Source organism: Schistocerca nitens, chromosome 9, assembly GCF_023898315.1.
Source record: "Schistocerca nitens isolate TAMUIC-IGC-003100 chromosome 9, iqSchNite1.1, whole genome shotgun sequence".
Taxonomy (NCBI): Eukaryota; Metazoa; Arthropoda; class Insecta; order Orthoptera; family Acrididae; genus Schistocerca; species Schistocerca nitens.
The window spans coordinates 214694042-214713324 of NC_064622.1; the positions used below are offsets into that span (position 1 = coordinate 214694042).

The 19283-nt window shown below is 39.8% G+C and overlaps 1 protein-coding gene across 7 annotated transcripts in view; it reads left to right on the forward strand.

The window, feature by feature from the left end:
• Nucleotides 1-18808, forward strand: part of LOC126203239 (rhomboid-related protein 2-like) — a 79900-nt gene extending 61092 nt beyond the window's left edge. For all 7 annotated transcript variants that reach the window (XM_049937487.1, XM_049937491.1, XM_049937489.1 and 4 more), the window contains exons 7-8: nt 30-143; nt 17235-18808. In XM_049937487.1, coding sequence (XP_049793444.1) covers nt 30-143; nt 17235-17435 — 315 coding nt within the window. In that variant the 3' untranslated portion in view covers nt 17436-18808. The remainder of the gene's footprint in view (nt 1-29; nt 144-17234) is intronic.
• Nucleotides 18809-19283: the final 475 nt, after the last annotated feature.

Below are 19283 nucleotides of genomic sequence, written 5' to 3' on the forward strand. Positions count from 1 at the left end.
AGACAACTTTCATTTATTCATTGTTTCAGAACTGGAGTGAGATGAAACTCGCAATTCTGCAAGCTCTGATATTTTTTATACTAGCTGCAAGTGATATTGGATCTGCCATATACAATCGTTACGTCCTTAAGGAAGCAACACAGGTAAGAAATAGGTAGTTGCTGGCCATGTATACGACTAGTTTTACATACAATTAGTCCTATGTTAGTGGACTTTATCATTACAGGAGAACCTTAGCCTGCAGATAAATCTGTAGTGTGTAAAGATAAATCTGGTATTTCGTATACTACAGTTTCCAAACACATTTTTACTCTGCAGCAGAATGTGCAGTGATGTGAAATATCCTAGCAGAATTAAATGGTGTGCCAAACTGGGGATCAAAAATGGGACTCTTGTCTTTCGTGGTGTGACTCTAGCTTTAATCTATTAGAAAGTTTCAAATTATACTACAATTATTAATTGTTTACCTAACACTGAGAAAAATTTCAGAACTTTTTATTTGAACTCACATTCCATGATGCAAAAATTGAGAAATTTTGCCTGTAGTTAAATATGTTGTGTGATATATCTTAAACTCTCTTTAATTCCATGGACAATCCTGTTTGTCACCAAAAGAGTTGGGGTGGTTGGCTGTTGCCATAGAAACAGACCTACAAGGGTATTCTTGTCTTCCAGTAGAGGGCTAGTAGTAATTGTTCTTCCGCTTCACTTACATGTCACACTTATGCCCCATCCTAGGATATTGATATTGACTGTATACAGAGAAGGATAGTATGAGTGGTCATAATTTTGTCCAGTCCATGAGAGAGTGTCACATAGATACTGAAGGAACTGAACTGAAAGTCTCTTGGAGGTGATGATATGATTCACTGAGAACATTGCTATCCTCAGTGAAAGTGAAAAAGAATCACAATAATAACCGGATGTGTTGAATGGAATGAACAGTCCTTTGAGTGCAGCATATGCACTGACAGCAAATTGAAGAAAGACGAAACTAATTAGAAGTACCAAAAATGAGAACAACATGAAACTTAACATCAAAATTGGTGATCACTAAGTAGATGAAGTTAAATAATTTTGCTACCTAGGCAGCAGAATAACTCATGGTGGATGGAGTAAGTGGTTAAAAAAAGCACAGAAAGCACAGGCAAAAATGGCATTCCTGGCCAAGAGAAGTCTACTAGTATCAAACATAGACCTCAATTTGAAGAATAAATTTCTGAGAATATATGTGTGGAACACAGCATTGTGTGGGAGTGGAACATGGACTGTGATAAAACAGGAACAGAATCGGACTGAAGGATTTGGAAGGTGATGCTAGAGAAGAATGTTGAAAAATAAGGTGGAGTGATAAGGTAAGGAATGAGGAGGTTCTCTGCAGAATATGTAAGGAAAGGAGTATATGGAAAACACTGACAAGAAGAAGGGACGGAATGATAGGACATGTGTTAAGACATCAGGTACTAACTTCCATGGTATTATAGGGAGCTGTAGTGAGTAAAAACTGTAGAGCTCCGTCCAAACAGGCCATGAAGCCCCAACGGTACCGACCGGCTGTCATGTCATCCTCAGCTCAGAGGCGTCACCTGTTGCAGATACGGAGGGGCATGTAGTCAGCACACTGCTCTCCCAGCCGTGTGTCAGTTTCCAAGACCGAAGCTATTACTTCTCAATCAAGCAGCTCCTCAGTTTGCCTCACAAGGGCTGAGTGCATCCTGCTGGCCAACAGCGTTCGGCAGACCAGATGGTCACCCATCCAAAATGGTTCAAATGGCTCTAAGCACTATGGGACTTAACATCTGAGGACATCAGTCCCCTAGACTTAGAACTTCTTAAACCTAACTAACCTAAGGACATCACACACCTCCTTGCCTGAGACAGGATTTGAACCTGTGACTGTAGCAACAGTGCAGTTCCGGACTGGAGCACCTAGAACTGCTCGGCCACAGCGGCTGGCATCACCCATCCAAGTGCTAACCCAGCCCGACAGCACTTAACTTCGGTGATCTGATGGGAACCAGTGTTACCACTGCGGCAAGGCTGTTGGCTCACATCGAAAAAATTTTTGCATCACCCCGGTTCCCCGAACTCCTGAAGATAGATATTGTGAGTGGATATTGCATCACAGACACAGTCCCTTTTACTGTTCAGAGATGTCACTAAATCTGCCCAAAGATGTAAACAACCATGCATGAAGCACACCTATTAGATGGAGGGGGTCTGACAGCTGATCAGTTCCACTCATACCCCCAGGAAGAAGGTACATGGCTCATATTGTCTGTATTTCAACCATGCCTAGATGGTCAATATCGCAGTTTGATCACATCTGCATTGTTACTTTGTGCCAGGAAGGGCTCTCAACAAGGGAAGTGTCCAGGCGTCTCAGAGTGAACCAAAGCAATGTTGTTCGGACACAGATGAGATACAGAGAGACAGGGACTGTCAATGACATGGCTTTCTCAGGCCACCCAAGGGCTACTATTGCAGTAGCTGAGCACTACCTACAGATTATGGCTCAGAGGAACTCTGACAGCAATGCCACCAAGTTGAATAATGCTTTTCGTGAAGCCACAGGATGTCGTGTTATGACTCAAACTGTGCACAATAGGCTGCACGATGCGCAACTTCACTCCTGACATCCATTGCAAGGTCCATCTTTGCAACCACGACACCATGCAGCATGGTACAGATGGGACCAATAACATTCCGGATGGACCATTCAGGATTGGCATCACATTCTGTTCACCGATGAGTGTCACATATGCCTTCAACCAGACAATCGTCGGAGACATGTTTGGAGGCAACCTGGTCAGGCTGAACACCTTACACACACTGTCCAGCAAGTGCAGAAAAGTGGAGGTTCCCTGCTGTTTTGGGGTGGCATTAAGTGGGGCCGGCGTATGGCACTGGTGGTCATGGAAGGTACCATAACAGTGGTATGATACATGAATGCCATCCTCCAACTGATAGTGAAACCATATAGGCAGCATATTGGCAAGGTATTCGTCTTCATGGATGACAATTAGTGCCCCCATTGTGTACTCTTGTGAATGACTTCCTTCTGGATAATGACACTGCTTGACTAGAGTGGCCAGCATGTTCTCCAGACATGAACCCTATCGAACATGCCTGGGATAGATTGAAAAGGGCTGTTTATGGACAACATGACCCACCAACCACTCTGAGGGATCTACACCAAATTGCTGTTGAGGAGTGGAATAATCTGGACCAACAGTGCCTTGATGAACTTGTGGATAGTATGCCACGGCGAATACAGGCATGCACAAATGCAAGGGGATGTGCTACTGGGTAGCAATGTGAACAGCAATCTGAACTACCACCTTTTAAGGTCTTGCTGTTTGGTGGTACAACATACAATGTGTGGTTTTCATGAGCAATAAAGGGGCGGAAATGATGTTTATGTTGTTCTATATTCCCATTTTCTGTACAGGTTCCAGATGGATTCCTGAAAGGTGGGAATGGAGGGGGAAAAATCCTACATGTGTTGAGAAATGCATTACTGCCACAGTAGATGGCACTGACAAATAAAAGTTCCTCTGACCATGGGTTCTTTGTGTGTTGCAGGCTGTGTGATTGATGCAGCAGATTGGTCCAGTATTCATGTCAGAAACAAGCTAAGATAGTGTATGTGTATGGCCAAGCAGATTTAAATGGCCAAGAGGTAGTGGAGCATATCAAAACATGTACTCTTACAGACCCCAGCCCACCACACATTTCGAGTCCTTTTTGGGAGTTTGTGTGATCATGGGTCCTTTCAGACAGACGAAAGTACAGAGAGGTGGCAGACTGTGCATAGACCAGAGCTGGAGAACCAGGTTCTGTGGGATATTGAGACGAACTCTAGTGCAAGCTCCAGGCAAGTGGTCTACCATCATGGTGTTAGCCAAAGTGTGATTATGTGTATCTTACGTGGCAACCACTACTATCTGTATCACCTGCAGTGAGTGCAATGTGGTTGGAGGAACCTTCATTCGTCAGCACTACATACCATGGCAGTGATGAATTTCCAGACACATTTTTGTAGTAGCTCCTTTCCTCCATTTCCAGTCAGTAATCTGTCCTTACAGTTTGTCAGTTTTATTAATGTTCACCCTGTGTATGAACTACAAAATATTTCTGTAATGTGTTTTGAAGAGACTTTAATAAAATCTGTCTCCCTGCAAAATTTCTCTCTAGGTGACTGTTATTGTAGACCAGGTAACCTCTATGGATATAGAAGTTACTAATATAGCTAATATTACTCACCAAAGTTGTGAAAAAGACTTTGATGACAGCAATATGACTTCCAAAATTAAATTTAATAGTAGTCACTGCATCCTGTCACCACCAGGAAAATTTGAAGTATTTCTAGAAAAAAATGGAATGGTTCCAAAATAAAGTAAGGACAACAGTATATGATGCTATTAACATAGACTTTCTCAATAAATGTAAATAGAGAGCTGCTTTAGCCAATCTCATAAAATCACATAATCTTACCGTCACAGTAAACCCTGCAACAAGATTAACACCAACCAGTCAGACTGCCTTTAATCCAGTCATGATTGATAAAGACAAATTTAATTTGTCTGCAACAGTACGCAATAAGAGATTTAGTGACCATATATTTTTAGTAATGACCATCACCATTCAAGGATGGTAGGCAAACAACCACATACTTAAGATCAAATGTAGGATCTTCCATCAGGAAAATATAAACTACTTTAATACATTACTGCACAACGAAGACTGGTGTGCTGTCTACAAAACACAAAGTCTGAATACAAAATTCAACATATTTGTAGAAACAGCCTTCCCTCTAAAATGGTAAATATCAGAAATAATGCAAGAGTAAATGGCCAGATTACTAATGGAATTTGAGCTTCTTGCCAAAAAAAAAAAAAGAAAACTGCACCAAATATGCAAGGAAAATAATGTCACAGCAAACTCACTACAACAGATACATGAAAATTTTACAAAAGGTCATAAAACAGACAAAAAGAATGCACAAGTATATGTGTACAAAAATTCTATGAGTAAAGTACAAGCTATGTGTGACATAATAAAAAGAAAAGAAAACAGAAAACAAAACCAGTGAGAATATTGTCTTGTTACATGACAATAAAAAGATTACTGAACCAAGTGAAACAGCAAATATATGCAACAGCTATTTCACTGGAATAGCTGAAGATTTAATAGAAACTAATTTTGTTGGAAATCAGCAGCCAGCAAAAAACAAAATCAACAGCTTTCAATTAAAGTTTATGGATTGTGTAAGCAGGGAGGAAACAGTCAAGGCTGTTGCTGATTATTGAGCCCCCTCACTCATACCTGTAACTGATAATCAGAGATGGCCATCTTTCCCGATCAGCTAAAACCATTTAAAGTTATTCCAATATTCAAAGCTAGTGACAGAGATAAAATGATAAATTATCACCCCATTACAGCAAAACCCTTTTTTCAAAAGTTTTTGGGAAAAATTATGTACAATAAGTTAATAAAGTTTATAAAAAATAATATATGCGGGTTGAATGAAAAGTAATTTCTTCCACCTTTGTTAATTGGGTTTGGATGGGAATATTTTAATAAATCAAATGCAGAAATAACCCTTAGAATATGATCTATAATTACCAATATTCACTTTTCCACATAATCACCAGCCAATTGGATACATTTCCACCAATGATGAACAAGTTTTCTGAAGCTGCAACCACAGTCTCACAGTTCTCCCAACGTCTTCATCAAAAGCGTAATGATGTCCCCACAGATAGTCTTTGATTATGGGGAATAGATGCAAGTCAGACAGTGCTAGATCTGGACTGTATGGAGGATGCCTTACGATGGTGAGATTCAGTCTCTGAAGTTCTGCTGTGGTGGCACGTGAAGTGTGTGGTTTGGCACTGTCATGTTACAGGAAAACATTTCCTTTTTCCTTTCAGACCCTTGTTAGCCGGTTATTTCAGAGTTTGCAGCATTGTGATGTAACACTCTGTATATGTTGTTGTTCCACAATCAAGAAATCAACATGGATAACACCATCTGCATCCCAGAACACTGTGGCCATGATTTTTCCAGCTGAGGGCTGTGTCTTGAATTTCTTTTTCTGGGGCAAGTCTTTGTGTTGACATTCCATAGACTGACATTTCGTCTCAGTGTTGTAATGGTATACCCACGTTTCGTTTCCTGTCGCAATTGAATGGAGAAAGGTGTCACCTTCATTCTTGTAACATGAGAGGAGTTCCTGGCAAATTTCGAGTCTGTGCACTTTCATTTCAGGAGTCAGCATCCGGGGTGCCCGTCATGTACAGAACTTCCGATAGCCAAGCAAAGCAATAATGTGACCCACACGTTCTTCTGAAATGCTGATTGTGCTTGCAATTTCTCTCTGAGTGATATGACGATTGTCCTGAATCAATCAGCCAACATTTTGCTTATGAATCTCGGTAGTTGCTGTCACAGGATGTCCAACTTTGTTTGTCACACAGGTCAGATGTTCCTGCCTCAACATCTGTAAACTTACTCATCAAAAGATGCACAGTACTCACATCAACACAATCATCATGAACTGCTTTCATTCTCTGATGAATCTCCTTTGGGGTGACACCTTCTGCTGTCAAGAATTCAATGACTGCAAATTGCTTAAATTGCATTGACCGACCATCTGCACAGGGTTCCATACTTTACACTGTAACATCACAACTGTTCAATGCTAAGGCTTCCCGCCAACTGGAGCTGTAGAGAAGAGGCTATGGAACAAGCCAGTACCTGCCACATATCAATGCTACCAACTGTTGAAGAGTTATGAAGGTGGAGGCATTACTTTTCAGTCACCATTGTAGTATTAGGCAATTCTCAACAAGGTTTCCAAAGTAAGAAATCAAGTTAGATGGCCCACAGTTTTAAAAGCCACTGATGAAAAATAATAAACAGCAGATACCTTTTTTTAAATTAATTAAAGCTTTCGACATGGTAAACCACTAAACTGTTCTCAGCACTACTTGAATACTACGGCAGGAGGGGGGTAACAAATTAATGGGTTTGTTCACTTCTCAGTGGCTGCAAACAGAAAGTGTGCATTAGACTTATAGGTGAAAAGGCACAGATAGTCTTAGAATACCTGCCAGAAGAACACCCAATTACCTCAAGGGCCAGTAATGGGACCTCTTCTTTTTTTATATGTGTCAATGATCTGGATGTGCATGTTGAATGCTACAGAGTAATTCTGTTTGCTGATGGCACAACAATATTAGTAAAAGCTGCAAAAATGATGATATACAATGTGAAGTAAACTCTATTACAAATCAACTAAGTAAATGATCAGCTATGAATCAGCGCATAATAAACAACAGAAAAACAGTAGCATTAAATTTCCGTAACTGTCAAACCAACACCTTGCACTATCCAGGTATCACCATCAACCAAAAACCCATTGTGAATAAAGAAGTAACAAAATATCTCGCCATTTCGATTCAAAGTCATCTAAAATGAGACAAACATATTGAACACATTAATGCTAAGCTGAGTGCAAGCTGCTATCTTCTAAGGGCTCTAAAGGGATGTATAAACGAACAGGCTCTAATTTCTGCCTATTATGCATATTTTAATGCATGTTTAAAATATGGACTCATTTTCTGGGGAAATTTGCAGCAGCTCTAGGGACTTTCAGAATCCAAAAAAGAGAAATTAGGATTATTATAAAGTGCTACCACTATTATGCATGTTTATTCTTGACACACTAAAGTATATTTTTTTTAAATGTAACTGGAATGATGACAGTATTAGAAAAACCTCGGACTTACATAATCATAACACTTAATTAAAAGGCAACTTGCATTTACTCCCAGCCAATAAAAGTCTGTATGAGAAAGGTATAAACCGTATGGGACTAAAACTATTCAGTAAGTTGACAAATGATGTAAAATGTATACTAAATACTAATTCTTTTGAAAGATGTGTTATAAAATGTCTGCAATAGCACTGCTTCTATTCAGTAAGTAAATACTTTAGCTACAATAAATGTGCAAATCTGTATATAGAATGTAGAACCATATACAATCTTGAAAACTGTTATCTGCAATGACTAGAGTTAAGTATAATATAAATTTGTACATTGTACTACATATGATCAAAGAACTAAATAAATAAAAATAATAATCAATTTTTGAAACTGTGATGAAGATGAATAAACAAAAAAAATCTACTAACCAAGCCATGGAAGGAGAATATACATATAAAGGTATTTAAATTTGCAAGCTTTTGGAATCAGTTGCTCTTTCTTGTAGCAGAACGGTGAAGGAAAGGAAGAGGGGAAAAGAAAATTGGCTTGAAAAGCCTAACCAGACGGGATGAGAAGGAAAGTTGGGGTCCACACCGGATAAGATTTGAAAACCTGAGAGTTTAAAGGTGGAAAATAGGATTATATGCAAGACTACGATTACTGCCAAAACATTATACATGAGTTAATGAGAGCAGAAAGTTAAGTGCATTGCATACAGTAGAGTTGGGAGGTAGGGGGGAAAATGAAAGGTATGTAAAACTAAAAGGAAGTGAAAAAATAAGTGCTGAGACCAAAAAAATTAATGTAAATCGAGGCCAGGTGGATAGCGAGAACCAATTGTTGTAACACCAGTTTCTGCCTGTGGAATTTGAGAAACTGGTGTCTGGGGGAAGAATCCAGATGGCATATGTGGTGAAACGGGCACCGAGGCCATGATTGTCATGTTGTAGAGCATGATCTGCAACAGGGTATTGTGTGTTACCAGTGCACACCCTCTGTCTATACCATATTCATCCTAACAGATAACTTGGCAGTAGTCATGAGGTCGTAAAAGGCAGAACAGTGTATGCATAACAGTTGGTGTATGACCTGTGTCATACACAGATGGTGCACCCTTTTATAGTATATGTTTTGCCCATTACAGGACTGGTGTAAGTGATGGTTGGAAAGTGTATAGGACAAATCTTAAAGTGGGGATGGTTACAAGAGTAGGGAAATGGGTGCAGAAGGAGCATAGAGTCTGACAAGGATATTGTGGAAATTGGGATGGTGACAAAATGCAATTCTAGGTGTGGTGGGTAAAACATCAGACAAAATGGACCTCATTTCATGGCATGATTTTAGAAAGTCACAGCCTTATCGAAGTAGCTGATTAACACATTCAAGACCAGGATAATACTGACAGGAGATGCACTGCTAAAAAACAACATTACTATCATTTTGATTGTTGCCATCCTTCCCATGTCAGGGTCCCAACACATCTCATCAGGGCAAATCTGAAGTTACTTTTACTTCTGTCACTGACTTGTAAAACACTTCCTTTTCTGTTAAGAATTACCTTCTTTACATTTAAAGAGAAACATGAAAGCAATTCACCACTGAAATTAAATGTTCCATGAATTTCCATAGTTCATGGCACCCTTCTAACAAGGTCAACACTAATATGATGCATATTATTTCCATGAGGAAGATGAGTACTCAAAATAAATGTCATGGCCGTCTTTATTTGATGTTCTCTGCAGAAAAGGCATCATTGTTCATGAGTACCAGGTTCTATAATAAAGCAAATGATAACTTTTGTTGTTCTAGAATTCAGATTTATTTTTCTTCATTCCTTGGTCAGACTTTTGTCTTAAATCAACACAAAATTGATTTCCATTCAAAAGTCACATGTTGCAAAATAACTGGCAATCACATTTTTAGAAACTTCATAACTAGTGAAGGATCATTTTATAGCATAAAAGTTTTTGTAATGAACTTGAAACAATGTAGCCAGACATAAGAGCTGTCTAGAAAGAAGTAAGGAAGTGAAATGCACTGTCATAACAGAACTGCAGACAGAGATCTACAGGATTGTGTTCTGGTGTGATTTTAACAACTGTATATTATTTACAATTACTTGCTAGAACATTTGAGTAACCCCTAATGTTATTTAAATTATTTTAATTACATCTAGTTTTTAATAAAACTATAAATTTAAATATAACAGAGGGAAACAATCCACGTGGGAAAAATATATCTAAAAACAAAGATGATGTGACTTACCAAACGAAAGCGCTGGCATGTCGATAGACACACAAACAAACAAACACAAATATGCACACAAAATTCAAGCTTTCGCAACCAATGGTTGCTTCATCAGGAAAGAGGGAAGGAGAGGGAAAGACAAAAGGATGTGGGTTTTAAGGGAGAGGGTAAGGAGTCATTCCAATCCTGGGAGCGGAAAAACTTACCTTAGGGGGAAAAAAGGACATGTATACACACACACACACACACACACACACACACACACACACACACACACATATCCATCAGCACATACCCAGACACAAGCAGACATTTGTAAAGGCAAAGAGTTTGGGCAGAGATGTCAGCCGAGGCGGAAGTACAGAGGCAAAGATGTTGTTGAATGACAGGTGAGGTATGAGCAGAGGCAACTTGAAATTAGCGAAGGTTGAGGCCTGATGGATAACGAGAAGAGAGGATATACTGAAGGACAAGTTCTCATCTCTGGAGTTCTGACAGGTTGGTGTTAGTGGGAAGTATCCAGATAACCTGGACGGTGTAACACTGTGCCAAAATGTGCTGGTCGTGCACCAAGGCATGTTTAGCCACAGGGTGATCCTCATTACCAACAAACACTGTCTGCCTGTGTGCATTCATGCAAATGGACAGTTTGTTGCTGGTCATTCCCACATAGAAAGCTTCACAGTGTAGGCAAGTCAGTTGGTAAATCACGTGGGTGCTTTCACATGTGGCTCTGCCTTTGATCGTGTACACCTTCCGGGTTACAGGACTGGAGTAGGTGGTGGTGGGAGGATGCATGGGACAGGTTTTACACCGGGGGCGGTTACAAGGGTAGGAGTCAGAGGGTAGGGAAGGTGGTTTGGGGATTTCATAGGGATGAACTAAGAGGTTACGAAGGTTAGGTGGACGGCGGAAAGACACTCTTGGTGGAGTGGGGAGGATTTCATGAAGGATGGATCTCATTTCAGGGCAGGATTTGAGGAAGTCGTATCCCTGCTGGAGAGCCACATTCAGAGTCTGATCCAGTCCCAGAAAGTATCCTGGCACAAGTGGGGCACTTTTGGGGTTCTTCTGTGGGAGGTTCTGGGTTTGGGGGGATGAGGAAGTGGCTCTGGTAATTTGCTCCTGTACCAGCTCGGGAGGGTAGTTAAGGGATGCGAAAGCTGTTTTCATATTGTTGGTGTAATGGGTCAGGGATTCCCGACTGGAGCAGATTCATTTGCCACGAAGACCTAGGCTGTAGGGAAGGGACCGTTTGATGTGGAATGGTTGGCAGCTGTCATAATGGAGGTACTGTTGCTTGTTGGTGGGTTTGATGTGGACGGACGTGTGAAGCTGGCCATTGGACAGATGGAGGTCAACATCAAGGAAAGTGGCATGGGATTTGGAGTAGGACCAGGTGAATCTGATGGAACCAAAGGAGTTGAGGTTGGAGAGGAAATTCTGGAGTTCTTCTTCACTATGAGTCCAGATCATTAAGATGTCATCAATAAATCTGTACCAAACTTTGTGTTGGCAGGCCTGGGTAACCAAGAAGGCTTCCTCTAAGCGACCCATAAATAGGTTGGCATACGAGGGGGCCATCCTGGTACCCATAGCTGTTCCCTTTAATTCTTGGTATGTCTGGCCTTCGAAAGTGAAGAAGTTGTGAGTCAGGATGAAGCTGGCTAAGGTAATGAGGAAAGAGGTTTTAGGGAGGGTGGCAGGTGATTGGCGTGAAAGGAAGTGCTCCATCGCAGCGAGACCCTGGACGTGCGGAATATTTGTGTATAAGGAAGTGGCATCAATGGTTACAAGGATGGTTTCTGGGGGTAACAGATTGGGTAAGGATTCCAGGCATTTGAGGAAGTGGCTGGTGTCTTTGATGAAGGATGGGAGACTGCATGTAATGGGTTGAAGGTGTTGATCTACGTAGGCACAGATATGTTCTGTGGGTTGGTAACCAGCTACAATGGGGTGGCCGGGAACAGTTCTGTCCTTCGTCACAGCGGGACCCACCTCCTCTTCCTCAAAATCACCTTCTCCAAACCTTCCAGGAATTTCTCACTTCCAGCCTTGCCTCTCAGTCCTTCTTAAAAAACCTTAATCCTACTCCCAACATCACCACTGCTGAAGACCAGGCTATCCGTGATCTGAAGGCTGACCAATACATCGTCATTCTTCCGGCGGACAAGGGTTCCACGACCGTGGTACTTGATCGTTGGTAGTATGTGGCTGAGGGACTGCGTCAGCTTTCAGACAACACTACATACAAAGTTTGCCAAGGTAATCCCATTCCTGATGTCCAGGCAGAGCTTCAAGGAATCCTCAGAACCTTAGGCCCCCTACAAAACCTTTCACCTGACTCCATCAACCTCCTGAGCCCACCGACATCCCGCACCCCTACGTTCTACCTTCTTCCTAAAATTCACAAACCCAATCATCCCGGCCGCCCCATTGCAGCTGGTTACCAAGCCCCCACAGAATGTATCTCTGCCTACATAGATAAACTTCTTCAACCCATTACATGCAGTCTCCCATCCTTCATCAAAGACACCAACCACTTTCTCGAACACCTGGAATCCTTACCCAATCTGTTACCCCCAGAAACCATCCTTGTTACCATTGATGCCACTTCCTTATACACAAATATTCCGCACATCCAGGGCCTCGCTGCGATGGAGCACTTCCTTTCACGCCAATCACCTGCCACCCTACCTAAAACCTCTTTCCTCATTACCTTAGCCAGCTTCATCCTGACTCACAACTTCTTCACTTTTGAAGGCCAGACATACCAACAATTAAAGGGAACAGCCACGGGTACCAGGATGGCCCCCTCGTATGTCAACCTATTTATGGGTCGCTTAGAGGAAGCCTTCTTGGTTACCCAGGCCTGCCAACCCAAAGTTTGGTACAGATTTGTTGATGACATCTTCATGACCTGGACTCATAGTGAAGAAGAACTCCAGAATTTTCTCTCCAACCTCAACTCCTTTGGTTCCATCAGATTCACCTGGTCCTACTCCAAATCCCATGCCACTTTCCTTGATGTTGACCTCCATCTGTCCAATGGCCAGCTTCACACGTCCATCCACATCAAACCCACCAACAAGCAACAGTACCTCCATTATGACAGCTGCCAACCATTCCACATCAAACGGTCCCTTCCCTACAGCCTAGGTCTTCGTGGCAAACGAATCTGCTCCAGTCGGGAATCCCTGACCCATTACACCGACAATATGAAAACAGCTTTCACATCCCTTAACTACCCTCCCGACCTGGTACAGAAGCAAATTACCAGAGCCACTTCCTCATCCCCCCAAACCCAGAACCTCCCACAGAAGAACCCCAAAAGTGCCCCACTTGTGCCAGGATACTTTCTGGGACTGGATCAGACTCTGAATGTGGCTCTCCAGCAGGGATACGACTTCCTCAAATCCTGACCTGAAATGAGATCCATCCTTCATGAAATCCTCCCCACTCCACCAAGAGTGTCTTTCTGCCGTCCACCTAACCTTCGTAACCTCTTGGTTCATCCCTATGAAATCCCCAAACCACCTTCCCTACCCTCTGGCTCCTACCCTTGTAACTGCCCCCGGTGTAAAACCTGTCCCATGCATCCTCCCACCACCACCTACTCCAGTCCTGGAACCCGGAAGGTGTGCACGATCAAAGGCAGAGCCATATGTGAAAGCACCCACGTGATTTACCAACTGACCTGCCTACACTGCGAAGCTTTCTATGTGGGAATAACCAGCAACAAACTGTCCATTCGCATGAATGCACACAGGCAGACAGTGTTTGTTGGTAATGAGGATCACCCTGTGGCTAAACATGCCTTGGTGCACGACCAGCACATCTTGGCACAGTGTTACACCGTCCAGGTTATCTGGATACGTCCCACTAACACCAACCTGTCAGAACTCCAGAGATGGGAACTTGCCCTTCAGTATATCCTCTCTTCTCGTTACCCACCAGGCCTCAACCTCCGCTAATTTCAAGTTGCCGCTGCTCATACCTCACCTGTCATTCAACAACATCTTTGCCTCTGTACTTCTGCCTCGACTGACATCTCTGCCCAAACTCTTTGCCTTTACAAATGTCTGCTTGTGTCTGGGTATGTGCTGATGGATATGTGTGTGTGTGTGTGTGTGTGTGTGTGTGTGTATACATGTCCTTTTTTCCCCCTAAGGTAAGTTTTTCCGCTCCCAGGATTGGAATGACTCCTTACCCTCTCCCTTAAAATCCACATCCTTTTGTCTTTCCCTCTCCTTCCCTCTTTCCTGATGAAGCAACCGTTAGTTGTGAAAGCTTGAATTTTGTGTGCATGTACGTGTTTGTTTGTGTGTCTATCGACATGCCAGCACTTTTGTTTGGTAAGTCACATCATCTTCGTTTTTAGATATATAAATTTAAATAAAATGATATGTTGTCTCGTGCAGAAAAATCAAAGAGCTGAAACAGTGACCATAGTTATTTTTAATTATTACAATTTTATGTTGGAATGATCAGAATATTTAAATTTTAAAAGTTGATTATTTCTGTACAAATGGATTTTTAACAAAATAAAATGCTTACTGATAAGAGAATGATGAGGATCTTTTAAACTGATATGTAACAAACTATTTTTATAATTTTTAGCTTTGAACCAAATGTTAGTAATGCACTTTGCTTCACAATAATATTACGGGGTTTTTCATTAAATAAAAATATTTTTTGTTAAGTCAACTTCATTTCCATAATCAAAAGGTTAATATTTAAGTAATGAATAATAAATTGTGACCATCGACAACTTAAATAAAATTTCATGGTTTCACATGTTTATGTGACATTTGCTATGGCTTGCAAATTAAGTAATGGAAAGCTACACCGTTTTTGACATACATTTATCTCTGAAATTATGCCCTCATTAATTTTCCTCTATTTTCAACTGAAATTACTAGGATCACTAGCTATGAGACATATTACATCTACTTATTGTTACTGACAGAAATGTTAATATTAATTATAAAAAGTAAATAAAATTATTCTTCTTGAATAAGCTCAAATCTATTATATGCATCAACACATAACATGTTTCATGTATTATAAAACTTAAATAGTTTGAAACACTACAAAACCAAAAGTGGTATAGATTTTTCGTTTTGGGGAACAGGCCTAAATCGGGGTACGGTACTTCACCGTCCCCATCCAAGGTAACATGCTGCATCATCACAATCAAGAAATCCTCAATCCAGTCAGAAATTTTGTTTGATTCACAATAAAACTGTACCTTAATTAATAATCATTGGTTTCGTAATAAGTCAACTTTTGTTCAGAAGTCAAGAAATACTGATCCATAGCTTTCAGGATTCATTTGAGAAAAGGGCACACTACATTTCACATGATATATTTTTTGGAATCCTTGCTGGTTGACTTGGAGAAGGTCATTCACTTTGGGGTTACTCACTATGTTTGTATTCAGAATATGGTCTAAGATTTTATTACGTTGGTGCATAAGTTGGTAGTGTTTTTGTTTTGCATCTGGGTATTCCTTTTGATATTGGTATATTTATTGACTGTTGTTTTTTATTTGTAGTTCCCTGTTGCTATTTGAGTTTACGCACTGTCATTTTGGGACAGTGAGGAGCTGTGGACATTAGGAAATGGAGTGCCAATTGGACAAACCAGAATAGTTCCTACATACCTTTCTGTTTGAGTCCAATACACAGGTGACAGCAGCAGAGGCAGCCAGAAACATTTGTGCCATGTATGGGGATAATGCCATTGGACAGGGCATGGCAAGAAAATGATTTTCACATTTCAAGAAGGATTGTTTTGATGTTAGTGAGTATTCACATTCAGGAAGACATTTGATGTTTGATGAATATCGTTTAAATGCATTACTCCACTCAAGAATTGGCAAATTTGATGAACAGTGATTATTCCACTATCATGCAACATTTCCATGCAATGGGGTGGGTACAAAAATTGGGTGTACAGATATCACATGCTCTACGCCAAAATCACAAAACTCAAAGGGTGGCCGTTTGTGCATCTCTGTTTGCTCTTTATCAATTGGCTTGTGAACAACACCATCATTCCTATCCTACATTGTTATTGGTGATGAGAAATGCTGTCTTTATGCTAACATAAGGAGGAAAAACGCTCTAACAAAGCACCAACTCCTCGTACAAAGACACCTGCATATCCACAAAAGATAGTACTGTGCACCTGTAAAACAGCAAAGTTGTGTTGTACTATGAATTGCTTCCCTGAGGTGTAACCATCACTGCTGACATTTGTTTCAACAACTGAGACGTCTTGCAGATGCAATCCAAGAACAACAAACAGGAAGACTGTGTGATGTGATGCTACTCTGTGATAATTTCCACCAGCATTCTGTGAGACTGATGAAAAATGCTATTCAGTAGTTGTGTCAGAAAGTCATTCCACACACAACTTATGCACCTGATCCTTCACCCTCAGATTTTCACCTTTTGTGCTCTCTATCAAGCAACCTTCAAGGAACATCCTTTCCAGATGAAAATCCACTTCAAACATGGCTGGAGTTCTTTGCCCCAAAACCACATGATTTCTACAATCAAAAACTCAGAAAGTGCTCCTGGCATTGGCAGACTGTTGTAAATAGTGAAGGAGAATACAACTGATGACTGAAGTTTCTGTTGTGTGTATCTTTTGTGTTTATTAAACTTATGGAAAAATGCTGCAAACCCACTAATGCTACACCAACCCACTAATAATCTGAAGCATGTGTTGTATTCTAAAATAACCGAGGTTAGGTGCAGTGTTGGAGATCTGACAAAGAGGTTAGAAAACAAACTCAAAACTAACGTCTGGCAGTATAATACCATACCATCACTGAAGACTTGTCTAGCAGTATAACACCATACCATCACTGAGAACTTGATACATGTGTCTTTGACTATCCAGCTGGAAAATAAACCATTCATCTTTGAAAAATGGAGATATGATAGTTTAGTGCGAAAGTGCACGAAAATAAAGTCAAGGGGAAAATGGCAGATCAGTAACTAAGCCACCTCCCACTATGCAAGAATGTTTCTACATCACAGTTCAAGCTGATCAGCCACCAACTTTATATTTTGTGACAGAAACATCCAATTTTCTTTTGCAGTATTCTACATGTACATAGTATTTTAACACAGAAACTATAGATTGTAGAGTTTATGTGAAAATTATAACCATATGAAAAATCTTTTATGTCTTTCTTCAGATTGGATATGCAGCCCATATTGCTGGTGCTCTTGCTGGATTACTTGTTGGTGTCAACATTTTGCGCAACCTTCAAGTGAAGCCTTGGGAGAAAGTTCTTCGGTGGACATGTTTTGTCCTTTATTTTATTCTGATGATTGGTGCTATTATCTGGAATGCAGCATTTCCTGACTACTTCCCTGTGTCTTATTATAGAAATTAGTGCCCTACTATTAAAATTTTTGAAGAAAATTAAGGGTTTTTAGATACACAAACTTGTATTAAAAGACACTGTTTTTTACACTACAGTTTTTCTACCACAGTCTCAGAATTAAAATTCATAACAACTGGCATTTTTATGAGTGTATGCAGTCTGTATCAAGACTATCATGTGCATATCCCCAATATCCTAGGTTATTGTCACATTTTATTGTTGGTACAAATGAAATGACACAGCCATAAATAACTGTTAATGCTTGATGACCTCTGTTCCACAGGCATGGTTTTACAAAGTGTTCATTATAATAATTTTATTAAACTTTGAAAGATTATCTAGTAAGCAGTGAACAGAATTTACATGTGTAACATGTTTCCCAATGTCGTTCAATTAAGTTCCATGACAGGTCTGTGATTACATCTGTTTTTATATTAGAGCTCATTTATTTGCCAGAATATAAAAACAGTCATAAGAAAATCCTTGAGCCACTATGACATTGTCTGATAGCACATTTTCATCACGAGAATGTGTATTGGTCATCAGAATTTCTTTAAATTATTTTTTGAAAATTATTTAACTGTGCTGCTAGAGTGTGCAAATGACTTGTGAAATTAAAATGCATGAATTTTGGATTCCTCACATAACCTGGAAGAGTGAAATGATTGATTATGGTGCATTCATTTTTGTACTCTATACATGCTTGTACGGCATTGTCTAGATAATTGTTGTACATGTCCTGCAGGTGTGTTGACATTAAGTACAGTATTCAAACTGTGCATGCTTCTGCAAGTGGGCAGTCATAATTGACATTTGAATAGTGTGAATCAAGATTATAATTTTTAGTGGCATTTGAAGCATGACAGTTTGTTTAACATATCTTACACTGGAATTCATTTCTGATGTACTCTCTGCCACCCCTCTTGTACCTGTGTTATTGGTTATTCATTTTGTGAAATATTTTCATAATTTGTTTTGTGGATTCAGTGTTTTACCTATAATTTATACTTGCATTTTGAGAACTTTTAAGTTTCTGAATAGAAATAAACACATACAAAAAGGAAGGAGAGATAAAGTGTAAATCTGGATAAGCACATTTTGAATCAACAGACCAAAGTCAGATCCTGAAGAAAATATATACCTTCTATTGTATTGTTTGATTAAAATTCTTTCTACTTTCCAACAGCTTCACCAAGCTAATTTACTTTGCATTCTGTGTCACCATAATGTGATTTTCTTCCTCCTATTTATCTCATTCCCCTTCATTTCTTCTACAAAATTTTCCGTCATTAACAGATTAGTTTTCCATTTTCACCGTAGTGTGCTTCACATCTTCTTCTGTAAAATGCATTAACAGCTTTAATCCAGTCTTCCAACCTGAAATGCAATGTTTCCAATGTTTATACATCTGTATTAGTTTGGTGTATTTATATATTTATTTCATATTTTTGTATTTATTTGGAATCTTAAAATCTTGAAGTTCATTAAATGTCAACATATATTGACACATTTGCAGTAATTCTTCATATTTTATTGCTGTTATTTAACTAAAGATCAAAGATTAATGCCCTGGAGTAAGAAAGTTTCATTTTCCTATTTCTTCCCTAATTTATGTTTGTCCATAGACACTTTTATTTTAGTTACATCATTTTGTGCCTCACAATTGTCTTCATGTTATATTTTTTAAATATCCAAATTTAAAATTTGGATTATAATCATTTCACATCACTGATACATAAATGTCCCAACCCACAGACAAAAGTACAAAAACAATTGATTTGTACACCCATTATGTACAAATATGGGCTCACATATTTTTCAGAGATATTTTATATGTGTAAAATATTTACTCCTTGT